The 15,186-nt window shown below is 44.3% G+C and overlaps 2 protein-coding genes across 2 annotated transcripts in view; both read right to left on the bottom strand.

Moving 5' to 3' along the window:
• Positions 1–577: 577 nt before the first annotated feature.
• Positions 578–3,599, bottom strand: LOC116399779 (ribosome-binding protein 1-like). Its single transcript, XM_031877178.1, has 2 exons — positions 3,544–3,599; positions 578–3,483 (listed from the first exon to the last, which is right to left on the bottom strand). Exons 1-2 carry the CDS (start codon positions 3,575–3,577, stop codon positions 3,092–3,094), a joined length of 426 nt encoding a protein of 141 aa, XP_031733038.1. The 5' UTR covers positions 3,578–3,599; the 3' UTR covers positions 578–3,091.
• kcnq3 (potassium voltage-gated channel, KQT-like subfamily, member 3) overlaps positions 1,943–15,186 on the bottom strand; it is a 26,108-nt gene continuing 12,864 nt past the window's right edge. The window contains exons 7-15 of the mRNA XM_031877177.1: positions 14,770–14,865; positions 14,572–14,666; positions 14,087–14,113; positions 10,032–10,228; positions 9,799–9,904; positions 8,007–8,138; positions 7,837–7,932; positions 7,401–7,488; positions 1,943–6,550 (exon numbers count right to left, since the gene is read on the bottom strand). Coding sequence (XP_031733037.1) covers positions 5,855–6,550; positions 7,401–7,488; positions 7,837–7,932; positions 8,007–8,138; positions 9,799–9,904; positions 10,032–10,228; positions 14,087–14,113; positions 14,572–14,666; positions 14,770–14,865 — 1,533 coding nt within the window. The 3' untranslated portion in view covers positions 1,943–5,854. The remainder of the gene's footprint in view (positions 6,551–7,400; positions 7,489–7,836; positions 7,933–8,006; positions 8,139–9,798; positions 9,905–10,031; positions 10,229–14,086; positions 14,114–14,571; positions 14,667–14,769; positions 14,866–15,186) is intronic.

Raw genomic sequence — 15,186 nt, 5'->3', positions numbered from 1 at the left:
CTAGGGGAAGCAGCTAGCCTAGCTCCATAAAAAGAGACCAAAACACACCTGAAAACTTCATACGTCACAAAGCTCCTGTCTGTTTGGTCAAATGTAAACATGTCAGATGGCTGTGTGTGTCCGTGTAAATGCAGCCTTCAACACGGCTATTACAAGAAGATTTGTGCTGCACTCCGACAGCCGTAGCAAGAAAAGCATGAGCAGAAATAAAATAAATACGTTAAAAAGAACTGTACTGTAAAAGGCCAAGGCACAAATAATTTGTAGCAGTTAAGATGTCTATAAAATGTGGATCAGTGCATTGCTTGGTATGCGATTACAATGAGTACAACCAGACTGAACAGAATAATCACAGCCAGCACTATCGCCCTGTTGACTGCACGGGTGCCATAAAGTGCTCCTTTCAGAATGGATTTCACATACAGACGAGTTCACTCACAGAGAGCTGAGAGAGATCACCGACGTGTACGCACACACATGGAAGTACACACGAAAGAGCACAAATGTGTTGAAAATGCTCGTTTTAAACACAAACATGCTTCATGTTGCTTCACCAGACAGGGGCGGGAAAAAGAAACATTTTCGAGCTTCTTCCTACATTCAGAAGATAATTTTCTGCCGGAAAGCTGCTGAAGGATAAAAAGTGTGAACGTCGGCTACAAGAACCGTTTAGTCTCGTGCACACAGGCATCTGACGTGAAGTGAATCTGTGTGTGTGTGTGTGTGTGTGTGTGTGTGTGTGGTCTCTCAGCACACATTTGATCAAACACTATATTAAGTGAAGCACAGATGATCTAATGGTATCTAATGATGATTGTGTCTTTATTCTTTTGTTCTGCCTCTAGCGGAGAGGTGTGATGTGAGGACGTCACTGGAGAATGGAACACGTGGTCACAAACATAAAGCGATGATACGGTATGATGTCAGCCATGTTTGTTCATAAAACACAAAACGTCATCTCTTTCACAAAACCCACGAGGACAGGAAAATAATTGAAACTGGAATCATGTTTACACTATAACAAGTAATGCTAGCACTTCATTACAAATATTGAGTGAATGGTTTGTGCACACTTAAAATTTTTTTTTTTTTTGAATTCTCATTTTCCATTTCTTCCCCCAAAAATTTTCCCGACTCAGTTTCCATTATTGGAAGAAATCTCCAACAAACAGTAAATGGGATTCTTGAAAATCAAATAAGTTAGTTATTTGAAAACATAATTCAGGTTGTTTTCACATGTTATGAGAGAAACAGTATTTTAGGAGTCGGTGATAAAACGAGTCCATGTTGTGCTGTTTTTATATGTCCACCAATGAATCAATACAGCTTTTGAATTCCTGAGAAGAAGCTTCAGGTTTACGTCAGTAATAAATTATAATCTGCTAAATATTTGTGTTTTATTGTCAGCTGTCTTTGCTAGCATCACTTGTTGTTTCCAGTGCATCTTCGAGTGTTGGAGACAATTTATTCAAAACAATTCACAAAATATTAGCTTGTTAAATGTAACAGAAACATGCCGACGCTGCTGTAGTTTCCAGTGATGTTCTTTAACTGTGTTAATTTAGAAAGGAAGCAATACGAGTTAAAGTCTGAATGGAAGCAACGTAACGTCTGTAAATGGAGCTCGATGTGCAAAGGCAACAAAAACACTCGACGACGATGAACTTCAACAAAACGGACACACCGGTTCAGCCCGACATCATGAACACAGAAAGAAGACGAGAAGTGAAACGTTACAACCTTCTTACATGTCTGTGCAGCTGAAATCATGTCGAGTCTGAATGTCAGTGAATGAGCTACAAAACAGCATTTTACAAAAGCAAGAGTGCACCGTGTGCTGCTTTAATAAAAAATATACAAATGAATACAAAATAAAGAGGACGAATCACAACAGAAGGTAAACAGAGTTCACATTCATAAATCCTGTGTGGCGTGTTTGGAGCGTGGTGAGATGAAACACTAAATACAGAATGACGAGTCGTCGTTCTCAGGGATGATTCTTGCTTCAGAGGCACAATGAATGAACGTCTACGGGGATATATCGCCATCTTGTTTCTATATGTCGTGACAATTTGTGTCCGCATTGCAAGATTATTCATTTTTAGAATATATATATATTCGAACGGGCTTCAGTAGCAGAAGTTATATCGACTGTAATACAATAAGATAAATAGATAATTAATAATGATATTAAGTGTTTGGTTCACCTTCATTTCACAGACTGTAGACCTGTGTCCACGCCAGGCTTCAGTCTGAGCTGCAGAGCGACAGTAGTGCTTGTTTTAAGCTGCTTGGAGCGCCAGGCGGGCGGAGTTTGTCAGGTAAGAGTCACGTGAGTTTGTTTTATTAAATTTAGATATTTATCAAACTTCTCTGTATTGTCTGTTGTTGTAGAAGCCATCTTCACATTTTTTTTAATAAACCAGGACACGTTATAAGCACATTGATGTTGGCTGACTTTGGTGAAATGACCTCGCTCTTAACCTCTTAACCTCTTCGTCGTATATTTGCACAACAGAAATAATATTTTGGCAATTTATTTGCATATTTTGAGATTTACACATAACACCCAAATATTAATGTGTAGTCATGGACTGTGTTGTTAAAAGTGTTGAATTCATTTAAATTATTGTATGAATAACAGATACAGAAATACTTTGAGTAAAAAACAGTAAATGACTGTAATGTCAAGCAAACTGTTCAGTATTATTATTAAAACATAAGAAGTCAATAAAAAGAAGGATATTTTGAAGTTAAAAAATGTAAGTTTGATGAAATGAACAAAAATACAAATAGAATAATTAAAAGAAGAGAAAACAAGCAGCTGGTGGATTCTTGTCTTCCTCTTTCAGATTAATATTCCAGTTCATTCAACATTAAAACGGAGGAAGAACATAAAATCATCTTTGAGAAGTAAACATTGTTTTGTCCTTTTATAGTTTTCTGGTCTAGAAACACTGATTTTCTATAAAAGTATTGTTTCGTCTGTGACTCCTTCTATTTGTCTGTATTGAGCCGAAAATCAGAAAGCTGTCTGTTGTTAACGTTTGACTCACTGTTGCAAACTTCTGCTTTAACTCAAACAAATGAATTACAAGAACTCCACCAACAGCAGACGAGCAGCGAACAGAAAAGCATCGAAGCAGTTGAAGCTGCTCCAAGCCCGGCGAGGAAGCCCCTCATCAGCGCTGCCCTGACCCTGAAGCCCCTCATCAGCGCTGCCCTGACCCTGAAGCCCCTCATCAGCGCTGCCCTGACCCTGAAGCCCCTCATCAGCGCTCCCCTGACCCTGAAGCCCCTCACCAGCGCTGCCCTGACCCTGAAGCCCCTCATCAGCGCTGCCCTGACCCTGAAGCCCCTCACCAGCGCTGCCCTGACCCTGAAGCCCCTCATCAGCGCTGCCCTGACCCTGAAGCCCCTCATCAGCGCTGCCCTGACCCTGAAGCCCCTCACCAGCACTGCCCTGACCCTGAAGCCCCTCACCAGCGCTGCCCTGACCCTGAAGCCCCTCACCAGCACTGCCCTGACCCTGAAGCCCCTCACCAGCGCTGCCCTGACCCTGAAGGTGCTTTAACATGCTATAGATATAGGTGGTTGTCAGATATTACATTCGGTATCACGGTGGCCCTAAATCTAAAGTATAAATGCTGTTTCAGGCCTATATGTGATCTCCTGTAAAGGTTTTTTTTGTTGCAGCAAGTGGTGCTCAGACTCGTCTCAAAGTCTGAACCGTCAGAAACCTCTTCAGAGTTTCTACGTGCCCCCCCCCCCCGGTGTTTGCAGGGTGTGGTGTAGTTGCTGAGTTTGTGTTCAGAACTGGACGATGGAATAACTCGCAGCGCGATGCAGTACTTTGTGTTTGTTGATAATACATTTAGCATGTTATGAAGTTCCATATATAAAGATGTGTTTTTAGATTTTAGAGAAAGTAAATTCACTTTAGTGAAAAGCTTTTCTGCCAAAATTGTACATTTCTAACAGATTTCTGGGCGTCTGTCGCTGATGTTGAGCGTGACAAACACTCAAGGACACATTTATTGCAGACGTCTCATGTTTGTGGGTAAATGTTCTTTTAACTGCATCAGGACTAAAACTAGCTGGAGGGATTCCTTCTTCAAATCAGAGGATTATACACCGTAAATGAGCAAAACATAAATACTCAACGTCTTTTTCATCGCAGTTTTCTGAATTTCCTGCACAGAAATAAAAAGTCCAGAATTTGTATTTTGGCAGATTTGAAACAGGTTGTGGATTAAAAACACAGATGAACTCGACTGTCATTAAATATCTCTGGAGGTAATAATCATCCAGTGCAGACAGAGCTTTAAACATTATAGTTTGAGTGTTGGACACGCCTCAGGTCAGGAGGAGTACGCAGACATGTGGTTGAGATTTAATAGAGAGAAAAAAACAGATCTGTGCAGAATTTAGAAAATAGTTTTTAAGAAAATATCAGATTTGTTTAAAAAACAACTAGAAGACGTTGAGAGTACATTTGACTGTTTCAGCTAATATACAGAGTGTATTGTATCTTTGCAGAATAAATCTTTGATCTTTGATCTCTAGATCTTGTTTATTTCTGCTCCTTTGTCCTCGTATTTAAAAACCTCGTAACAATAACTTCTGATGACTCCAAGGCTTTGGTTTCATCATGCATTCTCTTTGCAGTATTCATGTTTCATCAATTCTAGTTGTTCTGAGTTGTTCTTGTTTTAATCAAATATTCAAATGCAGGTTTTTTGTTGTGGGCGTATTTTTCTATTGAGGTGCGAGTTTAACACATGGAGCACTGTGACACGATATGTGAGATCATTTCATTTTAAACGTTTTCTTCTATGTCTAGTTCCTGATCGTGTGAGGAACTCCAGCCACTACTTGGCTCCGATAGTATAAATCCTTTGATCGTCAGGTAGAATCCTTCAGGAGTGATGAAGACGCTAAACTAAAGACGTACAGGTTCATATCCCTGAATTCATGTGCCAACAAAAGCAGCAGAGATTTAGTGTTTCAAATTCTGTCCAATTCTCTGTTTTTTCCCACCAGAAGGTTTGTGTGCAGACAGTTGGTGACATACAACTCAAGAGCACAGTGTGTGAAGCAAAGAGACGGGATCAGAGATCCTCAGTCAGGGTTTACAGCTGACGAGAGAAAAGCAAACAACGGCACCCAACCACTGTCTTTGTCCCACATGTCCTTCTTCTCTCTCTCTCACACACACACACACACACGCACACACGCACACACACACACACACACACACACACCCATCAAACACACAAAACACAGAGACAGGAGACTTTTGGTTCCATTGTCGTCCGTCCTACCGTCACCCCTAGAATGCTGCATTATCATGCAAACCATGCAAAAAACCATGAAAATGTATTCATATAAAAAAATAAGTGTTACAAAATGGCATAGCAAGTATAAGTATCCATTCAATCACTTCCTCCGTTTCCTGATATCCTGAACTTTGCAGTGTCTACACTAAACATCGCATGCGTTACATGCAGTGCGGTTGGCTTTGCAGCGATAAAGCTTTTGGGTGTATAGAGTATGTATATTGATGTTCGAGTGCGCTGTACAGAGTCTCACTTTACAAACTGTCTGTTTATTGGATTTATGTTTCTGGGCAGTCTTGATGCCATGGCTCTCTGTCTGGACGGCGGTCGGTGGAGGAGATCAGCCTCTGAAGGTCGACGACCTCGCAGCATCAAGGCGGATTCGACCCCCCCCCGCATGGTTGGGTCCAGAGGTGTGGCTTTTGACCCAAGCTGATTTGGGTTTAGAGGCATGGGTTGGATTCAGGGTCTTAACTTAAGTGTTGCGGATTTCGGTGCGGTAACGCAAACACCTCTCAGGGTGGCGTGTTCCACACAGCGTCACCGAACCCCTCCCCGGTGGAGGAGAGAGGCAGGGGCCCCCCACTGGGCGTGAAGGGGTCCGTGTCCGTGTCCGTCTCCCCCTCCGCTAGGTAGCTCGGTCTGGGTCTCGGCCAGCTAGCGTCTCCGGTTGCCAACGCGGCCCCCGTCGACAAGTCCCCCACTTCCTCCCGCTCCCCAGAGATGCTGAACCCGCTCAGCGAGCGCTCCAGCTCCTCGTGGTTCACCGACAGCATGGAGAGCGGCGAGTCGGCCCCCCGCCCCCCTGTGGTCCTGCCCGACCCCGCCGACGAGTCCTGCAGGGAGCTGATGGGCAACACTGTGGGACGCTCGGCGTAGGTGGGGATGGCAGCGGGAGGCTGGTGTTGGTGGAGGTGTGACGGCGGAGGTTGATGGTGCGGAGGAACGTGGCTTCCAGCCAACCCGGTCCCCTCTCCGGCCCCCCGTCCTCTGCCACAGTACGGATTCACCTTGCTGACAGGCGTCTGGTACGACATGTGTGGAAACGCCTCGGCGTAGTTGAAGAAAACCCGCCGGATCTCACCGTTTCCCGTCGGGTTGCAGGTCTCCAGGGTCATGTGGGCGGCGCCGGCAGAGTCCACCTGCAGGTGCTCAGTGTGCTGGATGTGCATGTCCACCAGGAAGTCCAACTTCTTCTCCATATCCTCCACCTGAGACGGAGACACATTACACCAGATGATTGACAGTTTTTAAGAAAACCGGTTCCTACAGGTGTCCACATGTTGCGGTTTCTTTGCGCCCTCAAATCCATTGTTGTCAATGTAGACGAGCGGAAGGAGAGAAGTTCCCAAGTGACGAGGAACAACCAATCACAGCTGGCAGATATCTTTTCTTTCAGACTACGGTGAATTAATTGAGGAGAAGTTAATCATTTAAGTTGAGGACTAGCTGGAAATGGAACTCATGACGTCACGTCTCCTCCACTTAGCTACAGGAGGACTCGTGTTCTGGTGAGGACGTTTGCTCGTCTCATTTACACTCTTTCTTAAGACACGTAAAAGCTTCTAAATTCACTCATTCATAAAAGTATTTACTGACCTATTTTATATCGTAGAACAAAACGTTCTCCTCAGCTTGACCTTCTTTCAGACATCTAACCAAGAACACATTCACAGAACACTTTGACTTTGAGACCAGGGAACAGAAAGTGCAGAACTGCTGACTCATCGCTGTGTTTCAGACTCATTCCTGCAGCACTCTGTAGGTCAGCACTGTCAAATTTGCAATTGGTCGAAATTTGTGTGTTAAAGTTTAAATCTACAAGAAAGTACTTTGTGATCAAACCAACCGGTCGTGGTTCTGTTGAAGAGAATACTTTTATTTGTTTGAAATGCTGCTGATATAAACACTGGTGTGACCGAGTTCTACTGCCGCAACATGTGGTACCCAAGACCTGCATCTGAATCTGACTAAGCTGATATTCCTACAGTTCTTTGTTGGTTCAGTGTTAGAAACTCTAGTATGTATCTCACGACGTGCGTCGCGGTTCACATTCCTCACCTGTCGCTCCACCCGGACAAATCTTCCCATCATGCTTAGGTCTTCAACGTCTGGAATGGAGGCGGCTTTGGCGAGGTAGGACTCCTGTCTGGAACACAGGGACACTGAGTAGACGTGGACTGCACAGACATTTGTTCAGACAAAGTCACCCGCACAAAGCCACTGCCTTAGAAATACAGTGTCACTTCTGGTTGGAACTCTTTACAGACACAAAGTCTAATGTACGACACGATAAGAGAAACACGACCGAGATGCAACCAAGAACAATTTATTGTTATATGCGACATTGCAATGAAAACATATACTAGGCTTTATACAGTACATAAAGTACAGTAAAGTAAATATAAACGTAGAGTTAGTCACTTTCTTCATGAGTCTAATATTACAATATATTCTTATAAAATGGTGTTGTCTACTAATGCTTGAGTGACTGTACCTGGGCGACTGATTGGACGGGTAGGTAAAGGGCGTTTTCGGAGTTTTCTTTTGTTTGGGGGTGAGGGGGGGTCCAGGGGCCAGAATCATGTCGATCCTTAAAGGAAGAGAAACAGGATGAGCTCGAGGAAGAGGAGATATCTGCTTCACTCAAACAGAGCAGCTGCTGACCTTGTCTGGAGGTATTTGATTCTACAGAGCATGTCCAGGTGTCCAGCAGAGTACTGCTCGATCACGTCTTTGACATCGTAAGGCCTCAGAGTTTCCTTAAACCGCTTCTTGTTCAAGAGGAATTGCATGATCCTGTGAGACAAAGAGTTTCAAATCAACAGTTTGGATATAGAAATGTTTATCAAACTTGGAAAGCAATGGCACTCTCTCTGTGATACTACATATTCAAACAAACTGTGAGACCTGGGTCACCGCCCCTCCACGTTCCCTGTTCTGAGTGCTCAGAAAACCTTTAAACTTAACTAGGACCCATTCTAATCAGGGGCCAAACCAACTCCACTGGTTCCTGTCCATGGGAGGATTACTGAACGGGCCTAGACCGGGTTCAGGTCCAGGGGCCCACAGTGTCCGGTGGCTCCTGGCCTTCCCTTGCAAAATGTAATTTGAAGAGACACGTACCGACCAGGAAGAGACTCAAAATGACAACAAAGAGACACAAAACAACTACAAAGAGATGCAAAACAGCTGCAACGAGAGACGGAGACTTGCTACGACTATGAAAATAAATAATCACAAAGATACATAAAATGACTACAAAGAGATGCAAAAAACCCACAAAATTAGCAAAACAACAACAGACTAAAAATAATGACAAAATGACCAAAACAACTACAAAGAGAAAACAAAAAGAGGCGTTATGACTCTAAAGTCTTTGTGTCTGGCTCCTGTGTAGGAGAGGTGGTGGGGTATTTTGCATGTCTTTGCCCAGGGGCCCATTGTCTCACAATCCACCTACGTTCATTGCTAAACGAAGGGGCAGCTGCTCATAAAGACTTTGATTTTGATCACTCTGGTCCTTCTGGATGTCTAAGCTTCTCACCCGGTCTCTGGGTGAACCCAACCACCCTTCGATCTACGATCTCATTCTTTCGGTGATGACCCAAAGCTCTTGAGGGTTGAAACGAGAGCATTGCCTTCCTCCTCAGCTCCACCACAACAGGCCGGTACAAAGCCAGTAATTGCTGCTGATGAAGCACAGACGATCTCGTGCTCTCTTACAATGAACAAGACACACAAACTCATTCACTTGGGGCAACCTGGTCTCAGATCTGGAGCAGCTGACCGCCACCTCACGCTGAGCTGCCAAACCGTTTCAATGGGCGGCAAAATCTATCTTTGTTAAACCAGCAAGATCGCCCCTCTATCTGACATTTGTCAACCAGAGTCTATTTCACACTTTACATACTTGTACCTGGGATCAAGGCCCAGGAACACAATGCTTGTTGAATGTACGTTGGATCAAACCCAACATCTTTCAGTTCGTTGAAGTCATCTCCCACCTTGAGCCCACCCTGCCACCCATTGAGCTCCCTCTTTTGTCCCACTTTGAGCTGACTTGAACACGACTCTTCCCAGAGTCGGCGGCGGCTGCAGGGGCTTCAGTGTTTGGCAGTCTTGGGTCGTGAAACTGAAACCCCGCCAGCTCTGAGCATCCCATTCAGACCCATTCAGCCCCAAAATAATAGTGTAGAAGGAAGCAGCACTTTCACAGGGTTAATCACTCATCTCACAGGCCCTCACACCAGATTGAATTCCTGCATTATGTCAACGGTGTGGCCTATAGATTTACCAGCACACAGTAAGCAAGAGTGAGAAGAGTGAGAAAATAATATCACTTTACATTTTTCAAACGATCAAGGATTCATGGACAGAGAAAAAGCTCTAAATGCTGTTTCACTGGGACTTTACTGGAGGACAGACCGTCATGCAATGCACATTTAAAGCTCCTGACCTCACTGCCCTGATGACCAGTTTCAGTGTGGGGATCATCTCCTCCATGAGGATGTCTGGGGGGAAGCCCCGCTCCTCTGAGGCTGTTTCTGCCAGGGCTCCGCCATCTGACGAAGAGAAAACACACAGACGCATATCCATAGACAGTTAATATGATGATGACCTAAACGACCTAACTCTATTCAACCGAACTCCAACTTTCTACCAACGCTGGTCGTGCCATTTATTTGATACCTTCGGAGCTCTGGCGGAGTGTGGCCTTCATGCGGAAGGCGGTGCGGAAACGTTCGCGGTTACTGAAGCCGGCAGGTTTCGGCTCCTTGGAGGGACTTTCCTCAATGGAGTCGGTGTGACCCGTGAGCCTCTTGCCCGTCCCAACAGATGTCCGCGCGTTGGGAAGGCGAACACGCTCGAGTAAACTCAGTTTTTGGCTGAAATGGGACAAAAAAGGGGAGAAGAGATACAGTCTGGTAAAATAATTTCGTTTCACGTGTGTCTTGTTGAGAATGATTGTTATTAGTCCATACGAGTCCAGGCTTCAAAGCATCTCTACAGAGGAGAAATTACAGACAGTTCATCCATGTTTGCTTGTTTGTTTCAACCCACTTTAGGTGATACAAGTAGAATCATTCTGTTAGCTGCTGTCATGTTTCTCACAGCTGAAGATCTTTGAGATGATGTCAGAAGTGTGACAGATGCAGGTTAAACCACGTTTACACTCTTGGAAATAAAGATGCTAACTAGAAGCATATCGGGTTCTTTGGCCTTTTGTAAAGTTTCCACCTGGAACACATTCAGAGTGTTCTACCGAGTACCCAACATAAAGGGTTATAAAGAACCTTCTGTGAAGGTTTCTCCCCAGAATGTCCTTTGAGAGGTTTTATCTGAAACCTTTCCACCTTCTACGGTTCTTAAAATAAGTACCCGGCCAGGGGGTTCTACCCAGAACATTATTTTATTCCAAGGGTTTCATCTACAACCATCCAACAAGTTATTTAGGCTTCTAAGGTTTTGAGCAGCTTTTTAGGGACTATCTTCACATGTAGTTATGACATTAGTTATGAGATCCAAAGTAAATGTACCAGATCTCAGCCTGTTGGACATGCACACTGGGTTGTGGGTCTTCCTACACTTTCTAGGGGCATATTTGTGTTCTCGCATTCTGAAGAAGAACCAAATAACACCAGCATCTTCTAAAGGAATATGCCTCTTCTAGTCTTTCTAGCCTCTCTAGTCTTTCCTTGAATCTTAATTTCCTCTCACAGAGGAGTTAAAGTCGTCATGGTCTACTGCCTCAACGTAACAATGATGTTCTCCTGGCATGAGGAAGCCTCAGAGTGCTGCGAGGTACCGGTCTCCTTTATCGTCCAATAGCTGACAATATTTGGCAGCACAAAGACCAGAGCTCCCTGGGTAAAATAAGACTCCTGTGTGCCTTGGAAGAGGCAGAGAGGCGGGGTAACCGGAGCTGACAACAGCCTGAACGGGGCCTCTGAAACGTGAAGCATTCTCAGCGACTTTGCTCCCACAGCAGACACACAATATGAGCCTCTTTGTGGCCTCGGGGCAGAATAGGGACAGCAGATTACGGTGCTGAGAGGCTGCAGAATAGGAAGGTTTAAAGGAAGAGAGAATCTCTTTCTGACTGCTTCTCCACCAAATAAAGAGAAAGAAAATGACATGTGATTATCCCGCAGCTCACAACAGGGAAGAATAATGCTCCTTCTCTCCCACAGCTCCGCCGTCCCAAGACCCACACCTACATGTTGGTTCACTTTACCTCAACGAACCTGCTGTGACAATATTAAGAGATAAATCCACTTTAGTCCACTTTCGTCGTTTTTTTCCCAATCGTTTCAAACTGTTATGATAGAATTGTTTTCACCAAGTTAGATGCTGAGTTGTGTCAACATCTGGGGACCATGAGACCATCAGACACGTTAGAGACAAACCATCAGGTTCTACAGATGATTCTGAACAACTGGGCCGGGAGCACCAGAGCGCCATCTGGTGGGCCTCCGTTGCACTGCCAAGTGGTTTGATTCACTTAAAATATATACAGGATATTTGGAGGGGGGTAATTAACAAAGCTAGTTATTTTATGTGTTTGGCTAACAGCTAACAGCTAACAGAACTACCAGCACATACATTACTGAGTACCTCTCGGCCGATCTGCGGCTCACTTTTATTGTTTTGGATGGCGTGTTTAACAGCTAACAGAGCTACTAGTACACACTGCTGAGTACCTCACCGTCACTCAGCTTGAGTGTATTATACGACGACTGAGCCCATTGCTTGTATAACGTTACATAACTGCTTATTTTGAGTTTGAATGAAGCAGTGGTGCAGCAGTGGTCACACAACTAGTGCAGATCTGCCCTCTACTGAGTGCACTTTTCTAGTTCTGGTAACTTCTGCACTGTAAAGATGTAAAGGTCCTAAGCCAACTCTGAGAGGAAAGGAGGGCCGACTGAACTAACTTTGGTAACACACGTCCTCACTCCAAAGGGCTGAAACGTCAACATTCACTCTCAGATGGGATATAACTTTCTCTCAGTGCTGTGTTGAGTAGACCACACAAAAGCACTGGATAACTCAGATAAAAGCTCTCTTATCGTTCAGTGCAGTGAAACACACACACACACACACACACACACACACACACACACACAGTAAGTGGCTCATCGCCCTCTTGTTGGAGCTGGCAGCTCTGTTGTAGTTTCTGGCCGTCGTCCACCTCTTCGCTCAGAGCAACAAGATAATGTCAGACTGCTAATTTCCCAGCCGCTGATCCTACGAGGGAGTTACAACTCTGTTCCGTCTCTGTCTTTACTTTCTGTTTCTCCCTCTCTCCATACTTTACTGTATCTACACCGTTGTCCCTTCCTTTTTGCTTCCTTTTTGTTTCCCTCACTTTCTTTCCCAACTTCTACCTCTTCTACCTCTTCATCTCTTCGTCTTTTCTGTCTTTTCTGTCTAGATACCATTGAACTGCTTAACAGTTCAATGGTATCTATATGTTGTTAATATATTGTCTAGCAGCTGTGGTAATTCAGAAATGTATGCACCATGCCTCAAGATTAACTGTCAATGTTTTCCTCACAATCCACATCACATTTCCCACCATTGCACAAGAACTATGACAAATGAAACCAAAACAATGTGCTTGGACTGAGACCACAAGCTTTTTCCTCGTTGAACTGACCCTTTAAGTTCAGCCTCCACAACAAACACTAGTGCCTCCCCCCCCCCCCCCCCATCAGCCGGTGTATCAGGGCTCCTGTTGTTGCTGCTCTGAAGCTTTCAGCAGCAGTAACTTAATCCAGCATGTTGAACACGGCGGCTCAGTGGAGGCAGCGAGGCGTCGGAGCAGAACGGAGAGAGACACTGTATGCAAACGGCTTCATGTTGATCAGCTGATCAGCCTGCACCTGGACGGGGACGTTTGTCCTCTTTCCATTTCAGGTTATGGAACACTGACTATGATCTTGATTTACAATGTACGTACATCTGAAAAGGTCTTTTATATTTTCATGTTTCCATGATAACGCTGGTATCATCTCAGCTTTTCACAAAAGATAGTAGTAGTAGTAGTACACAGCAGCAGAAAGAGTGTTTTGTTTTAACTCTCAGGTCACAGCTTTGATCCCCACAACCCCAAATAACAACGTGTGTCCTGATGGAAGAACGTCTGCTAACGCTGTGAAATATGGAGGCAGATGTGCAGACACGTCGTTACACCGAGGTCAGCAGAAAGGACTGCGGATTGATTCCTGCGATAGACTCAAGACAGCATGTCAGCGGCTCATGAAGATGAGGGACATTTATTTCACAAATCAAACCTCAGTGAGATTTCACTGGACAGGTTGTGACGGCAGAGACTCATTAATGTCGCTCCACATGATGAAGGAAAAGGACATCATCAAACCTAAAGACCTCGTCTCAGGCACTGATTACTCGATCTAAACCGTCGTTCATGAATGAAACATAACTAACGTCTCACTAATAGCTTCCTAAAAGCATCTCTCTGCCTAAATGTCATCAGAGCAGCTGATGTGGACGGCAGGGCTGTTACAGAGCGGGTCGAGTGGGAGATAAATGTCACCGTTCACATATTTAACAGATTAGATCGGAGAATTATTTGACTTGTGAATTATTACAGGAAGCTATTTAAAAGTGGACGGGGTTATTCTGGGACGCCTTCATTAGTCTTTCCAGCGTGTACTGTACGGGGCTAATTAAAGACCCTCTGTGTGATTTACAGTATAGAAGAAACAACAGTCACCCACCTCGCTATGGCCTCCAGGTGATCCTTCCTGTGGATAGAGAGAGAAAGACACGTTTACAAGTTAACAGCTGAGAACACAGAAGAGCTGAAATATCTTCCTCTACAACTTTAAACACGCTTCAAATGACTTTTATCTCTTTGAGGTAAAAAGTTACATGAATTCTTTTGTACTTTTGTCCTGAATTATAAATATTAATATGACATATATTGCTTATTTATGTATATTTAACCACTTGGTGTGTAGAACAAGGCCTTAAAGATGCTAAAGCGGCAATGAACAAGGAGCCAATCATTGCTCAACAGCTAAACACGTAGAGTCAGACCGGCTCTGAGTATTTGCTGGGAACGTTCCCTCCATACGAGGCTGCTGAAGAGACATATATTACTGATATCACCCTTTCAGTAAGACATTAAATATCTCTCCAACTGTACGATTTGGTTCACATAGTGCGGCCTTATATTAACTTGAAATGTGGCGTTACTTACCTGAAACAGGGGAGAGAGATGATGGTTTCATAAAATCTCCACGTGGCGATGAGGTCGTCCCTGATTGGATTGGTGGAATAATATCGCCAGGCAGACTTGAGTGAAACAGGAAATAATGTCACAGTTAAACAGTTGTGACCTTTTTTGATCTTGACTGTGATTCAGTGAGATGCACAAACAGCTGATGTCAGGTCTCACCTGGATGAGCCCAGCGGCTGGATGTCTGCGCTTCTCAAAGTGCTTCTGTCTGTGCTGCTCCTGGACCTTCAGAGCCAAGCCTGAACCCAGGATCCCCTGCAGCCACAAAACACAGTCAGCAACACGGCTGCCTCTGGATCTGTCTACTGTGCATGAATACTAGCAGGCATGGATGGACTACTGAGCGGGCCGAACGGGCACTCAGTCAAAGAGACTCGTACTCAAAATGAACACAAAGAAATATAAAATGACGACAAAGAGATGCAAAAAGAGCGACAAAGAGACAATGCAAAGACACTCAAAACGGCTATGAAAAGATGCAAAAACATGACAAAAAGACTCAAATGACTTCAAAGAGACCAAAATAACTACAAAGAGACACAAAAAGACTAAATGCAAAACAACCACAAAGAGACA

Source organism: Anarrhichthys ocellatus, unplaced genomic scaffold (assembly GCF_004355925.1).
Source record: "Anarrhichthys ocellatus isolate YVR2014 unplaced genomic scaffold, GSC_Weel_1.0 scaffold128, whole genome shotgun sequence".
NCBI lineage: Eukaryota > Metazoa > Chordata > Actinopteri > Perciformes > Anarhichadidae > Anarrhichthys > Anarrhichthys ocellatus.
Note: the sequence above shows the minus strand (reverse complement) of the source record. Positions and strands in the feature narration are given on the sequence as shown.

Coding starts and splice junctions, on each gene's coding strand:
- LOC116399779 (XM_031877178.1), bottom strand. CDS start 3,577: ATGTTAAAGCACCTTCAGGGTCAGGGCAGCGCTG. Junction 3,484..3,543: donor TCAGGGTCAGGGCAGCGCTG/GTGAGGGGCTTC, acceptor AGGGCAGCGCTG/GTGAGGGGCTTCAGGGTCAG.